General features: G+C 35.1%; 1 protein-coding gene across 4 annotated transcripts; it reads right to left on the reverse strand.

Annotated features, from left to right (window-relative positions):
* Positions 1-1,323: 1,323 nt before the first annotated feature.
* Positions 1,324-15,497, reverse strand: LOC106664562 (glutenin, high molecular weight subunit PW212-like). Of its 4 annotated transcripts, none has more exons than XM_024230567.1 (10): positions 7,028-7,118; positions 5,230-5,998; positions 4,214-5,064; positions 3,802-3,871; positions 3,551-3,723; positions 2,815-3,486; positions 2,585-2,730; positions 2,244-2,518; positions 1,889-2,184; positions 1,324-1,830 (listed from the first exon to the last, which is right to left on the reverse strand). In XM_024230567.1, the coding sequence occupies exons 2-10, from the start codon at positions 5,996-5,998 to the stop codon at positions 1,714-1,716; spliced, it is 3,369 nt and encodes a 1,122-aa protein (XP_024086335.1). In that variant the 5' UTR covers positions 7,028-7,118; the 3' UTR covers positions 1,324-1,713. The 4 variants fall into 4 exon arrangements, with proteins under 4 accessions (XP_024086335.1, XP_014245886.1, XP_024086334.1 ...); XM_014390400.2 differs by having other exon boundaries at positions 4,214-5,070; positions 5,320-5,998; positions 7,028-7,117; XM_024230566.1 differs by lacking the exon at positions 7,028-7,118 and adding an exon at positions 15,481-15,497 and having other exon boundaries at positions 4,214-5,998.
* Between the last annotated feature and the right edge of the window lie 448 nt (positions 15,498-15,945).

Genomic DNA, 15,945 nt, shown 5'->3' on the forward strand with positions numbered 1-15,945 from the left:
ACTTTCTAACGAGTTAAATAATCTAGATTTTGGAAAATCCATTGGAGTTACGAATTTTTAAGGGACAAAAGCCCTTGGCTCATCCAGCCCAGAAATGTCTATATTTTGTTTTCTATAAATATTCGTATTTAAGGACTTTAAAACGAATTAGATTTTCCAGTAACAGTATTTTCAAAAACATTTTTTTGGATTTTAATGGAATCGTCTTCTAGTTTTCGTTACTTTCTATACACGTATGATCTCATTTAATACGAATGTGCATTTTCTTATACTAGGCAAAATAACAAATTGATTGTTACAGAATAACCTTAAAAACATGTAAAATAAAAGCAGAAAACCATATTTCCAAAAAATTAGTTAATTTTTTTCACCACTCGTAGGACACATTGGCACAAACATTACTATCACCAAAACCCCCTTTTCTATAGTTTTACAATTGTGTTGGTTGACATTAGTGCAGTTTCTTGGTAAAAAGTATTTTAACCTGCTTTAATATAAGTTTTGAGCAAGAAAATATTTTTATAATCCTAAACAATACACATCAATGCACAAACCTGGCCTCCGTAAATAATCAGAACCGGATTTATAAAATAAAACGTTTGCGGAGTTTTCCTTGATTTCAAACTTATTTTTCTTACTCATAATAACATAAAACCCAAAGGCTCAAATGTAATCAATTTTAATCAATTTCTGAATTAATAACCCATTTCTGCTTTCTTACGAATTAGATAATCTAGAATTTTGATAAAATCCGGAGGGCTTATGAATTTGTAAGGAAAGCCCAGCAATATTTATATTTTGTTTGCAGTAAATATTCGTATTTAAGGACTTTAAAGGGTGTTTAAAACGAATTAGGATTGTATTTTCAAAAATGTTTTTTGGTTTTTAATGGAATCGTCTTCTAGTTTTTGTTACTTGTACTAGTACAATAAAGGTAGAAAACCTATCTCCAAAAAATGACTTCTTTTTTTTTCTCGACATATTGGCAAGAACTAGTATCCCCAAAACTGACTAGTGATTTTTAGTGATTATTTTTAGTCCGATCGTCCTTTATATGAGTATTATTTTATGTCTGTGTACGGTTTGGGTCTTTTCGCATGTTGTTGCCGATTTCTTTTTTGTGTACTTCGACCTAAAGCTTTTTTTTTGTTTGCCAAAGACATTATACTATTGTTCTGTGATCATACTATGTTGTTGGTGTCTACTTTGGGGAGTGTATTTATCAGCATTTCCATATACATGTGTAATTATTTGTTTTCCTGTTATTCCAGCGAAGAAAGCATGCTTCGATTTGGAATTTTACAATAATTTAATGACTAAGGCTTTCAAAAAATATATTTTTATTTAGTTTAACTTTGTTAACAGCTTTCAAAATGATCATTGTAGCCGCACTTTCTTAACATTTAATAAAGTACAAAATATACTCTTGACATTTAAGAAACATTATTCTTTATGTATCACTGACTTCTTTAAAAATTATGTATAAAAGAGTCAGAAAATTGAATCACATATTTATATGTATTTTGATTGTTTAGTTGAACCAAGTTATTGCACTTTGGTTTTAATGTTTCTTTTGTACAAATTAAGTACTGAACTAACTACAAAAAACTTTTTCACACCATTTATAAGAACACTGATACATTATGCATTCGCATTTGATAAACATTCATACCTTTTTCACACGTTTAATATTTAAAGTAATTAAAAAACAGTCTATTTTCCGTATCCAAGAGCGAAACCCGGTTTGCTGTCGATGTCTTCGGGCAGCTGGGCGTCTTTGAATTTTGGCCTTGCCTGTTGTTTCAAAGTTTCGATAGGAGTAGCCAATACCTAAAAAAATATTTATGTACATAAACTCGTATTTTTTGTTATAATTAAGAAGAAATACCTGTTTGATCCAGTCAGGATCGCATGTGGCCATCACACCGGGCAGATTCGATGAGCATTTTGTATCCCAGCTGTAAACGCCTGCGAGTTCGTATTGGCCATCTGGTCGTTCGCAGACAAGGGGGCTTCCGATGTCAACTTTGCACAGATCGTTCTCGTTAAAAGGAGCGGCGCAGGTGAAGCCTTCGTTCAAGATGAAGTATTTCCCAAGATGCGTCTTCTTCAGTGATTGTTCGCATTCGTCTTTGGGGGTTATATTTATCGGTACCTTGTTTAAGGAACTTCCAGGTTGGTTATCTAAGAAAAAATATAAAATTAGCGAGTTCTGTTTAATGTAAATTTCAAGCGAGGCATACTTTGCAGAGCAGGGCGGCCCCATCCGGTTAGAAAGCAAGTGGTAGTACTTGGAGTGTAAGTTCCACCAGGAGCGGGTAAACATACTTTGTCGACGTGGACATCAAAACTGAACGGCTTTTCTGTAACGAGGACTGCTTGGTCTTTCACCAAAGAACCTGCACTGTATACCGGGTGGATAGCACTTGCTGCGACGACCCTCATCTGCGTCGGTCTATCACCTGGATGGTCCAGTGTCCATTCACCTGCCTTCACGACCATGTCTTCCGGGCTTATCCTGACAATCGAAAAATTTTCAATAAGATTTTTTTAAATCTTTAATAAACTCAAATATTTATTTTACCCATCGATACAATGAGCAGCCGTCAGCACGGCGTTGGGTGCAATAATTGCACCGCTGCATAAAGCACTTCGGTTGCCAGATGATAGAATGACTACGTGCCATGGAAATTCTCCAAAACCGGTTGTGTACGTTAGAGCCGAATAAGGCTGTTTGAAAAAATAACTGATTAACACGGTTCACAATGTAATATTCCTTTTTAGAAATATACCAATAATAAAACTTCTACTTACTGGTCTTCGAACGCCACATTTTTCTCCTGGACTTACGAGGCTTCCTGATGAAGGCGAATTATATTGAGGTGATGAGGAAGGTTGTAGTTGAGAATACCGATTATGATCAAAAGGTTGATTTGCTGGTGGTGCGTTGCCCTGAGGTCTGAAAGGAGTCTGGCCAGAAGGTGAGGAAGGTCCGTTCGGATTCAAGTTGCCGGGAGAACCAACAAGATTGTTATTTTGACTAGGCTGAGGTTTGTTTTGATCGTAGGAGTTTCCTCCAGGGACCTGCGGTACAGTTGGTCCACTTGGCACAAATGTGTTCCCGTTCGGACCGAAACCGTGAGGATCGGGATGTACCGGCTGAGACACTGGGAATGGGGTTACTACTGTGTTGAATGCGCCCAATGGCTTTTTGATGGTATGAGGGTTAGGCGGGGAAATTGTGACTTGCTGAGGAAAAAATTGGTTCCCTTGGCCTTGCGGTTGATTCGGTCTTTGGGGATTAAAATTGGGAATTACTTTCGGCACGTTAGCAGGCTTTTCTCCTGGATATTTATTTGGGTGATATTGGCCGTCGTCGAACCCTGAATTCCTCTGTGGCATCATCATACCTGCTGGCCAAGGGTCCTTGTAATTTGGATCTCTACAGCATTTACCTAGTACTCCAGTATCTGGATTTTGACAATCCTGAAATATATAGTAATAATAAGAACTGCGTTCATAGCTATTATTTAATTATGCTTAATTTTACCGTTAGGGGGACTTTATTTTCTGTCTGTTCTCTTGATAGTGCTACTGGCACGTCGGACATTACTCCTTCTACTGTACAATAAATTTCCTGGACACATTTCAAAGCAGCTGCACACCCTGGTGGAGGGGTAGTGTTTAGCGGGCCTGTATATTTTTGTTGAGGAGCTTCAGTCACTAGAACACATTTTAATAAAACATATAAACATACTCATGAAGGCGTGTTTTTATTAAGTCGCGTTTTTTTGTACTTACCATAGTTATGATTTGGTTGGCTACTAGTTGGTAATTTGCAGCAGACTTCACCGGCATTACATTGACCTTTCTACAAAACAAAATAAGTCGTTAAACTTAGAATTATACTCATAAGGAAAAATATAAAGAAAACGAAGATAACAAAACGTGTTAAGATGTCCTCGCATCATGATTTGAATATAATTACTAATTAGAAAGCACTAGAGCCTAACGCACCCCACACACATCCTTTTAACTTAGTAATGAGTTATTGGACCTTGAGATCTTTTTTTGTATCCGTCATATCCGAAATTAATTGAATTTATGGTAAACAACTAAGATTTGAATTATACAAATATTGTTAAACATTGCTTAAGGAAGAGGGGATTAGCATACACTTAATGTACTAGATACAACTTATGTGTAAACTTACTCTATATGTCGACGCAGCATTAGGTGACTTGTCCCCAATGTATCCATTAGAGCAGACGAATTGTGGGACACAAAACTGATGTTGCCCATTGCAATTATACGTTCCACCCGGTTGGGACGGTTGCGCTGAGTTGAAAGATTGGCTTGGATACTGTTGAGGTTGAGCTTGATATGGTTGTCTGGGAAAGCCAGGCTGTGGTTGCTGGCCAGACGTTTGAGGATTTTGAGGTTGGCCAGACGGTTGTTGAGGGGTAAACCCTGGTGCAGGCTGCTGGTTAAATGGTACCGGTTGTTTTGGTTGTTGCTGAGGTTGAAATTGCCCCGGTTGATTTGGTTGTTGTAGAGGGTTGCCATATTGAGTTTGTCCTGGATGACCTGGTTGCTGTCCAGGTTGTTCGGTTTGCCCCAGTTGGTTCGGGAATCCTGGATGGGGCTTCTGACCATGATGGAATGGTTGTTGATTTTGGTTACTTGGTTGAACATTAGGAAGCCCAGCATGTGGAGTTTGTGGTTGACCTTGTCCTGGAAATGGTTGGTTTGGAAAACCAGATTGAGATGGTTGCACGTTTGGATGCCCAGCATGTGGAGGTTGTGGTTGACCTTGTCCTGGCAATGGTTGATTTGGATAACCTGGTCGAGATGGTTGAGCATTAGGGTGCCCAGCTTGTGGATTTTGTGGTTGACCCTGTCCCGGAAATGGTTGATTTGGAAAACCAGGTTGAGATGGTTGCGCATTAGGATGCCCAGCTTGTGGATTCTGTGGTTGACCCTGTCCTGGAAATGGTTGATTTGGAAAACCAGGTTGAGATGGTTGCACGTTTGGATGCCCAGCATGTGGAGGTTGTGGTTGACCTTGTCCTAATAGTTGATTTGGATAACCTGGTCGAGATGGTTGCACGTTTGGATGCCCAGCATGTTGAGTTTGTGGTTGACCTTGTCCTGGTAATGGTTGGTTAGGATAACCAGGTTGACTTGGTTGCGCATTAGGGTGCCCAGCTTGTGGATGTTGTGGTTGACCCTGTCCTGGAAATGGTTGATTTGGAAAACCAGGTTGTGATGGTTGCCCACTAGGGTGTCCAGCATGTGGATTTTGTGGTTGACCCTGACCTGGCAATGGTTGATTTGGAAAACCAGGTTGAGATGGTTGCCCATTAGGGTGTCCAGGATGTTGATTTTGTGATTGTCCTGGTAACGGTTGGTTCGGATAACCTGGTCGAGATGGTTGTACGTTAGGATGCCCAGTATGTGGATTTTGTGATTGTGGGAAATTTGGTTGAGGTTGACTTGATGAGAACTGCTGGTTAAAATTGGGAGGCAAAAATGGATTTCCACTCGGTTTGTTTTGCGGCTGATTTGGGTGTTGGGATAAGGGCGGAGAGAAAGGTCTGCTCGTCACCGGGACACCCGACAGTCCCGCACTAAGAAATGGATTTTTTGAAATGTCGATAGGCCTTTGATTTTGTCCGTTGCACGTGACACCACATCCTCCGGGCTGATTCGAAGAAACGGATTGATTTAAAAATTGATTTGGGTTCGGACCAGAAAGGGTATAACTGTGAGACGAAACAGACAACCCGGGCTGATTGTGGCTGGTGACCTTAGCGTGGTAATTACCACCGTCTGGTAAAACCCCACTTTCTTCGTACACAGTCGGTTGGATTTCATTCGCTTCGTTCGGTGGTTCCGTCGTTGTCGTTCGGTGCTTTTTCGGTCCGGTCTGCTTCGGAGGACCGTACTGTCCCACCGCCGCCCCAAACACCAAGCCTAATAAAATTATCGTTTTCATCTGAAATTAAACAAAAAATATTAACTTACGAAACAATACGTAAAATGTTTAAACATAACAAGACCGAATTTCATTGAGAATCCGGACATAAATCTTTTTTAGTGTCAATACACAAACTAACACTATGGCCAGCACTGTCTAGGTATCTGACTTGAGTGGAAGTTGGTAGCTGCTTGTCTTGGAGGACAAGGCTGCTTTTTCAAAGTACACATGTAAGTGTACAGTTTTCCTCATTCTGTCCTGTCCTCCATTTTGGCACGTCTTTGACAAGCTCGTTGTTCTTGTACATTGTATGTTGCTTTGGATTAGGACTTATTTAAATTTATAAATTTCTTATAATAATGATTTTTTTAAAGAAGTGATCCTGGTTAACATAACAAATCCAAAACGTTTGTAATATGTAAGAATAAGTACGTGCAATGAAGAAATTACTAAATTAAAAAAGTGAACTTTTAAAACTAACAAAGCGTATATTATAATAAGCAATTAGACGTAAATTTTTTATTTTGTTTAGAAGATAAAAACAAATCGAAATTTTAATAACATTGTTTTTTGAAATTTGATTAATAATTTTACAAAATTTAAACGTGGGAGTCCTAGAATGATAATAACATTGTTTTTTGTAATTTGATTAATAATTTTACAAAATTTAAACGTGGGAATCCTAGAATGAAAATGTTCAATTTTTCCTTTTACTTTAAAATTTAATTTAGTAGTTTTTTAAATATTTTTATTGGTTTTATAACTGTAAAATTGTATAAGAAGATAAAAATTGAGGAAGGATATTTTTTAAAAACATAAAACATGTACTTGACCAATAGTGATCCTTGAAATTAGGCACTTTGCTATTAAAAATAATTAATATTAAGTTTATAATTAAATTTAGTTATTTATTTATGTTTCAATTATCCAGTAAGTTAATCCAGCCGTGAAAAAAGTAGACTGCATCTAACGTTTGGGCGCATAGTTATCGGAAAGTCTTTGGTCAAAATGCTAGTTCGATCGTCTGATTGCCGATCACGGTCTCACCTGCAATTCCAATCCTGGTTTTCGCCGTACACAACCGCACTGTTATGTGCTGAAGATAAGTCGTATTATATAGCGGGTCCATCCGAGAGGGGATCATCCAAGGACATGCAACCGACTTCGAGTTCATCGTGCCTACACCTCCCGGACCCGGCTTTCTTGGAATAGATGTTGCATTATGGCATCCGATCCGGCCGAAATACAAGGATGATGTATTTAAATGTGGGGTTTACCAAGACGGAGATATGGTCCAAGGGTATGTTTCCAGTGGGTCGATTGACTAAGGAAATCAGCTTTTTAGCGGTTTGTCCAAAATTTTAGCTTGGTACGTTTTGTAGGATGTACATTTCTTATTTTAAAGTAGTGACATTTAATGGAAATTAAACGAAGAAGAAAACAAAAATTGGACGAGGGGGAACACAACGGACCGACAATGTCAAAACAAACCGAGCAACAAGGCTAGGGCATGGGTAGATAATCAAATACATAATTAATGACCAAGCAACATAGTAAAGTAGTTTCCAATATTTTCCGAGAAACAAAGTTGATATTCGTTTTCTGCACCCCTAAATACAAATTTTAAGGAAAACCAAAGAAGTATTTTTTCCTTCATAATTTTTGACAAATGCTATTGTTTTGTCAAAAATCACAAAAATTATAATTTTGAAACGACTCTACCAATCCACCGGCTATTTCACACAAATTTAGAACCTTATAAATTGCTCGAATGCCATAGATTTGGCTTACGCAAATAAATTAGAACTAAAGAGTAAAAAGGTAACAAAAGTAAAGAGTTATAAAAGTTTGAGAAGGTATTGTTAATTTCATTCTTATTTCCTTCAATGCAGGGCCGCTGGATTCGAACCCGGGACCTTTACCTTACAGTGATGGTCCTTCACTTTTATTCACTCAAAATCAAAATCCCGTTGGCATATCATAAAAGAAGAGAAATTCCGCATTAAAACGATTGTAAAAACGTTAAACTTGGATAAATTCAAATCTAGAAGACGTGAAATTTTAAATTGGACACTAGACTCAAGCAAAAACCAAACAAAAAAAATGCCCCAGGCGAATCCATCCCCAAAATGTATATATTTTTATTACTATGAAAATTCGAGTTTAAGGGTGCTTAAAATGAAGCTGGGTTGTTTTTCAACAAGAGTTGGTTTTTGGCTTACTTTTTTTATTTTTGTAACTTTTTATATATCATATCTCATTTTAACAAGATCCTGCATATTATTTTATTTTTCTAAGTACAACAAAACTAATAAAACTAATAAATAAAAAATAATAATTAATACAGTTTCCATACTAAAAGCAGAAAAGGTATTAAAACAAATTATATAAACATTTTTCGGTTCCTAGGTCAAATTGCTAGAACGCTCGGACAAGTGTGTAATATTTTTGGGCCTAGTATCACCAAAAAAATTTCGGTAAAATCTGTGATCTCTCGAACTTACCCTCTCCCCTTGTAAGCACGTTCAGGTACTTTAAATAATTAATAAGAAAACTAAAAAATGGGAATAAATTTACCTAAACTTCGGCCAAATAAATTAGAGGGTTTTGCTCTCGACCCAAATTTAAAAAAAATATTATGTAAAAAAGGAGATTGTTTGATAAAGGATGGATATGAATCAATAGGCCTATTTTACATAAGTATTATAAGAAGTAGTAGGATTAGAAGAATATTAAGCATCAACTTGAGAGGACTTAACTAATTCGGAAGATTTACAACAAATACATGGGATTCACAAGAACGAATTTCAAAAACAGGCAAAAATAATGTCATTGAGGAAAATCAAACTAGGCAACTCACACAATCTGGTTTTAAACGTATAAAAAGGACGAATCCGGTTTGTTTTGATTTTGATTTTACAACAAAAATGTTTTTTGACCGTTTTACTAGAGACTGTTTTTGGTTTTTGTAGCTATTGAAATATTAATCCATATACGTTTAGTGGTCATAATTGACTGAAATTAATTATTTTAATTAATTATTCTTTTTATCTGAAGTCTCGATTGAGATGAAAAAGTTAGTCTCTCGAGCGGGATTCGAACCCTCAGCCTTCAGCTCAATTCGCCGCTGCTCTAACCACTTAAGCTATAATGACTTCACGAAGAATATACATAATCTAATTTAATACTGTCTTGCATATTAATTTTTTATTCTAGTTATAAAAATAAATTGACTGATATAGAATAATCTTGACGTACACACATAATAACGGCAGAAAAACACCTTTAATATCTACTATTTTTCGACTTAGTATCACTAAAAAACGTTTTATAGGTCCCACGTCCGACTTCCCTTTATAAGGTGAAGTAATACGGTAGGAAGTACAAAAAGAGACAATATGAATCAAATTTTTCATTAAAAAAATTACTTCAATCTTCTCTTTGGAGAAATTTGAATCCAGTTATTCAGAGTATTTTTCTATTATTTAAACTTTCGGCTTTATTTGGAGAAAGGTGTACCTTGTGATCCTTTTTCTCCGACTTTAGTTGATAGTACAAACCGGAACTGTGACATTTTCTCTTGTTTATTCATATGTCTTTCTGTGTTGTAATATCAACTGTGGTCAAACGATGGCATTGAGCAATGAAGTTTAGTCAGAAGATGGGATGTAATTGGATTATTCTTACTAATTGTTTTGTCACAACATCCTGTTTTTATTGTTTCAGATACTGATAAAACATAACAGGCGTTACGTTGGGTCTTTTAATTGTCGGTTTTTTTTGGGCAAAATAGAATAAACAATTAATTCACTGTGAGACTTTTCCACGTAACCTGCGGCCAGATGGACCTTATTTAGACAGTACAGATCGTCTTGGTCCGCCTATCCTCGCTTGTTTGGTCTATCACAATTCACGACCAAATTGCGAGTTAATTCAAGTATTTGAGACACCAGATTTATTTTTGTTTTAAATGTTTGTCGCAAAGATTGACAAGGGCTTTCAATACAATTTGTGCATTGAAATTTCTTTTTCTCAAATTCGAAAATATATAACAGACATATTGATATACATAAACATAAATTATTGATGTTTGACAAATTTGTTGCTTGAATTTTCGTGTTGAAAAGGGTTCAATTTTTTTTTGACACTTTATGCTTCATTACGAAAGTTATAGGTAAGTGTTGCCATTTCATGGTATAAATAAAAATCCGAAAAATTTATTACATAACGTTCAGTGTTATTTTGAATTGCAATTTAAAATTTAAAAAGAAATTAGACTTTGGACTAATTTCAAACCCAGTTGCCTAGAATCCGATTTTGAGAATAAAGAGTAAATAAAAAAAAATAATACTCAGTTGAAGAAAAATAGACACGTCCTTTTATATGCTGTTTTATGTTTTGTGCAACTTATTTGCTCGGTTGTTAAGAAAAGTTAATTAATTTAATTGAAAAATAAACTCAAAATCTTCACAATTTAATACAGAAATGTTGATATTAAGAAAATTTCAATATTTTAATTGCGAAAATTGGCCATTTGGGCAAAATACCTATCTCCAAGGAAAAAGATCCAATTAAACTGTTCAAGCAGTGATTTTTCATTGAAGACCCTATAAAAAATTGATCGACCTTCGACAATACAATGATAAATATTAATTTAAAAAACAATCAGGCATGATGCCAATTTGAAGGAAAAACACTCAGTTCCTTCGTCGTGCATATGAAGAATACTTCCTTTTTTTTTTAAAAGGTTAGCCAATATGCATTATGAAATATTATTTTTGTTATGATACGAACTACTCGTCAAATTGTGTTCTATGTGATCAAAATTTTTGATTTTATTTAATTTAAAATGCCATAGTATTCAAGATTGCCATGATGTGTTCAATGTTGTTATCTAGTAATTAAAGTTTCATTGTGTTGATGAAGAAATATCAGTCGAAACTACGAGGATAAAACTGAGTTTTATTTTCTATTTGGTCCCATCCCTGTTTTTAGTATATAATTATTTTATCGATTCCGATCAATTTGTTCTGTCTGTCCACGATGTTGGGTGTATGAGACACGGCTTCTGGAGTATTGGTGGGCCAAAATGTTATTATTATCATAATCTTGATTAATTTTTTATTTTTCATTGATTTATGTACGCAAAAATCTATACATCCAGTGTGTCAGTTGATCCTGTAACGCGATGTGGACATATTTTTTAAAAAGACTGATACCTGGGGATGAAAAGTGGATTCTTTACAACGATGCTCAGAGAGGAAAAATCTGTAGAAAACACAGCGATCCAACCTCAACTCGAAAAGCCTGATTCCTAAGAATGTAATGGCATTTGGTGGGATTGGAAGGGGGGTGCTTTAAAATTTATGAGTTTCTTCTGCCTAACCAAACCATCGGGCCTTTCTCTCCTTTTTTTACTCTACTCGTTGGCCTGAGAGGCTCTATCGGAGATTATTTCTCGGAGAAAAAATGCTCTGCCCAATTCCATCCAATATTTTGGCCGCAATTATATTGCGCACGAGATGGACCTCTCTCCGAGATGGAACGTGTAGGCATCCCTGTTGGGAGTATGGATAGGGCTTAATCTCTTACGTTCTTTTTACTGTTGGTTACTCTCTATTTTATTTTCTTTCAATTAAAAGCATAATAAATAAAACTTTGTTTCATAATGATAACTTATAATAAATACACTATGTTAACAAAATAAATAGTTCATTAGATTTTGTGGTCCGATTGACAAAATAACCTCTTTCAATTAATTAATCTTTAAATAAGGTATTGTCTGAGATAAATAAGTCAGTGTCACGAGCGGGATTCGAACCCACGACCATTGTTTGGCTAAATACGCCGCTGCTCTACCACTTGAGCTATCGTGACTTGATCCACTCGGACACTAACTTCCCATCTCAACCCACCTTTTGAATTTTCCCTCCTTTTTGCCATTTTTTGAGATGGGAAGTAAGTGTCCGAGTGGATCGAAGTCCCGATAGCTTAACTGGTAGAGCAGCGGCGTATTTAGCCGAAGCTCGTGGGTTCGAATCCCGCTAATGACACTGACTTTTTTATCTCAATCAATACCTTTCATAAAAATTAAATAAATCGTTATAAATAATTATGCTCATATGACTTACAACAAGTAACAATAACAATCACCTCACAAATAGATAACTAGATCAAATCAACTTTTGGATTGAGGCCAACCTTTTTTCTCCATCGTACTATAGGAAAAGTCTGTTGAGTCCTTTATTTTTCCTTACAGAACATTTCTTTACAAGATGGCCGAAAGCCTGAATATTTCATGCTGCATAACCATTTGTGCTTTCTTGGTTGTATAGATCGCATCTTAGGGTAACGTTTTTTACATATTCTACGTCTCTTTGGCCATTGCCATACTGGACTATCTTTTTTGGCAAAGGAATGTAAATTGACAAAAAAATCGACATATTTAACTGGAGGGTATAAGAAAAAAGGGTAAAGTTTTACTTGTTAATAGAGTTTTGCACAGCCCGGAATAAGGGAAAATCTGAAGGGGCATTGTCAGACGATTATGCTGGATGGGGTAGCACAATCTCTGACCAGTTCTACTGCATCTGCAAAGACCCGCGGGCGTTAGGTTGGTGGAAACTGATGACTTTAATCGCTCCAATTGTGTGCTGTATAAACTACAATTAACGGTTTCATTAGGCAGAATAACTTATACATTTTAAAGCACTCCCTTCCAATCCTACCGAACGCACAACATAACACCTACCGAACGCACAACATAACAATCTTAGGAAACAGTTTTTGAGTTTTTGAGGGTGGATCGCTGCGTTTTCTACAGGGTTTTCCTCTCTGAACATTATTCTAAAGATTCCAATTTTTAACCCCAGTAATCAATCTTTTTAAAAATGGGTCTACATCACTCTGTACATGTGCGTTTGTTTGTATGTACACGGATGTGCATGTTTGAGCTTATATAAAACAGTAATCAGTAAAATTTGAATCGCGATTATGCCAATAATAATATTTTTGGTTTGCCATTACACAAGAAGGCGAAATTCGTCTTTTATACCGAAACAGCTATAGGCAGATCAAAATGATCGGAAACGACCAACTAATAATTATATTCTAAAAATACTAAAAACTACCGGGGGAATGACCAAATAAAAAATAAAAACTCATTTCCTTAGTCGTACTCTCGTGTAATAATCTTCTTCATCAACTCGAAAACTTTAATTATTAATTAACAATATAAAATACAAATTGAGATCATATTTCTCAAATGTGACAGCTAGTTCATGTTATAACAAAAATAATATATCATAATTCACATTTGCTCACCTTTTATTATTATTTTATTAAATTAAAAATTAAAGTTTCATTGGGGAAGTATATATATAACTTCTTAAGTTGGTATCCGCGTGGATCAAAGTCACGATAGCTCAAGTGGTAGAGCAGCGGCGTATTTAGCCGGAGGTCGTGGGTTCGAATCCCTCTCGTGACACTAACTTTTTCATTTCAACCAATACCTTATATAAATTCTTCTTAAGCTCGACGAAGCATTCATACTTTTTCTTACAATTGGCATCATCTCTGATTATTTTTTAAATTACTATATATTATTGTAATATTGAATGCTGATCAACTTGATCAACAATCAAAAACCTATGCGTTTTATAGGTTGTTCGATGAAAAATCACAGCTTGAATAGTTTAATGTAATATTTTTTCCTTGAAGATCCTAAGACTTGTTATTTTGACCAAACGATCAATTTTTGCAGTTAAAAGATATAAATTTGAACTCTTTTCTTCATGTAAGTTCAAGGATAAAATTTGTTAAACAGCATTAATTTATCTAAAAACCACTTTTTCACTATTGATAAGATTTCAATTTTGTGAAGAAAAAATTTTTAAAGAAACAAATGAGATTTTCAACTAGCATAGCCTTTGAACTGAAAGCCCTTTGTAATCTTTCCGGCAAATATTTAAAGCAAAAAGAAAATCGGTGTCTCAATAGGAATGACTAACTTTGGCCGTGAAGCGTCTGATACAGACCCGAGGATAGCAACCAAAGCGATCAGTAATGATCAAATTATAGGTCCATCACCTCGCAGACATCATTAACAAGTATTTGTTATTCTACCTTGCCAAAAAAAGCCGATTTTAAAATCCCTTATCAGATTTTCTCAACATTTGAAAAAAACATTAGGGTACGGGATGTTTTGGCCTAACATTATCCTCTTGGGAAGAAGAATCAAATTTCACAAACATCAAATTATCTGAAATTAATTCCTCTATTTGAAAAATATTAATTCATAGTAAAAGCTTTCCAGTGAGGTAAAATTTATAGATTCAAAGATACAAATTTTTATTGTGTTATGAAAACAAAATACAAGCTTTGTCATTACTTTCGTCAAGAATAGTATAAATTAATTCTTTTTTATTCAGCTATTAATACATGAAAAAACTCCTAAGTTATAAAAGGCATTAACAGTGAGGAATTTTGTTATTTTAAGTTTAAATTTTTTTCAGGAAAGAGTTTGACATCATCTGGTATATTATTAAAAAAATTTATAGCCCAATATTTACAAGAGTCGTATAGGGGAAAATAATAAACATTTTTAAATATTGTTCAAAATTTATGTAAGGTCTTGGTTGGGATAAGAGTCAGTGTCATGAGCGGTTGAGGTGGGAAGTTGTCCGAGTGGATCGAAGTCACGATAGCTCAAGTGACTGAGCAGCGGCGTATTTAGCCGCAGGTCGTGGGTTCGAATCCCGCTCGTGACACTAGCTTTTTCATTCCAACCAATACCTTACATAAAATGAATTAATTGAAAGAAGTTATTTGTTCAATCGGACCACGAAATCTAATGAACAATTTCTTCTTCGCCTGTTTTTATTCTTCATGTCTTAATTTTTAATTTTATTACTATTATTTTTACTTATGTTTTGATCTTTAATTCCAAACTTATGTCTTTCTTATTTTTACTTCTTTTATTTCCTGAATCTCCGTTGTATTGTTTTCTCTTAACTTTACCCGTCTTCGTGATTTGTAAAGGTCTGTTCCCTCTTTTCCCCCCTAGCTACCAATCCTTTGCCCCACCCGAAAACATGACCAAATGAAATATTTTGGATGTTTAAAATTGTTAACCCCAATTTCTTTATTATTTTCCAATATTATTATTTATGTAATTTTAATTAATTTGTTTATTGGCCACATCGTTCAGTTCTGAAGCTGAAAGATGAAACAAGGGGGGTGGGTTATATATAAAGCGAATGATTTTTTCCCGAAGCGCAATTTCCTGAAATATATTAGTTAGTAGTTTTGTTAATAATTGTATATTACATATTTATTTTTGTATAATATGTTTTTTAGTTATTGAGGAAATGACGTGGGACGCGTTCAGGTTATCAACCTTCATTTCATCTATATTTTATAAACAAAACAAATCAAGATTGATATATATTTGTTTCTTTATAAATAATTTATATTGACGTTTGATTAATGTTAGTACCTACATTCGATCATAACAGATCCGGGTGCGAAGAACACGACGCGCACTTCCCAACTCTTCTCTGACAGAGATGTGACTCATTACATTGAATAACATCCCACGAATTACTCAGGATTGCGCCTGACCTTGGTCGTCGAAAGTCCTTCTCAATTTAAACTAAATATAAACTAATGTTTTATATTCTTGAGGAAATCGACGAAGTTTTGAATTTTATTTATAACGTTGGTAGTGGTAAAAAAATTGTAATAATGGTGCAGTGCGAGATTCGTAAATTGACAAGTCTTAAGGTTACTCCTGATGTCACCAAGTTTTGGATCTTCACTTACAGAGCTTAAGACACTATTGTGTTTCGTTTCTAAATCAATTTTTCTATTTACTATTTGTACAAAATAACCAAATCGATAAATTATTTAGTTTCCTAAAGAATGACGGAATTAACAAAAATAAAATCAACAATAATTTATATAAT

Source organism: Cimex lectularius, unplaced genomic scaffold (genome assembly GCF_000648675.2).
Source record: "Cimex lectularius strain Harlan isolate CLEC.00 unplaced genomic scaffold, Clec_2.1 scaffold13, whole genome shotgun sequence".
NCBI classification, from domain to species: domain Eukaryota; kingdom Metazoa; phylum Arthropoda; class Insecta; order Hemiptera; family Cimicidae; genus Cimex; species Cimex lectularius.

What these genes read in the sequence shown, in the direction of transcription:
- LOC106664562 (XM_024230566.1), bottom strand. Translation starts at nt 5,998, where the DNA reads ATGAAAACGATAATTTTATTAGGCTTGGTGTTTGGGGCGGCGGTGGGA. An exon ending in ATGCTGCGTCGACATATAGA is followed by an intron (nt 3,872 to 4,213) that starts GTAAGTTTACAC and finishes TTTGTTTTGTAG; the next exon opens with AAAGGTCAATGTAATGCCGG. An exon ending in GGGCCGCCCTGCTCTGCAAA is followed by an intron (nt 2,185 to 2,243) that starts GTATGCCTCGCT and finishes ATTTTTTCTTAG; the next exon opens with ATAACCAACCTGGAAGTTCC.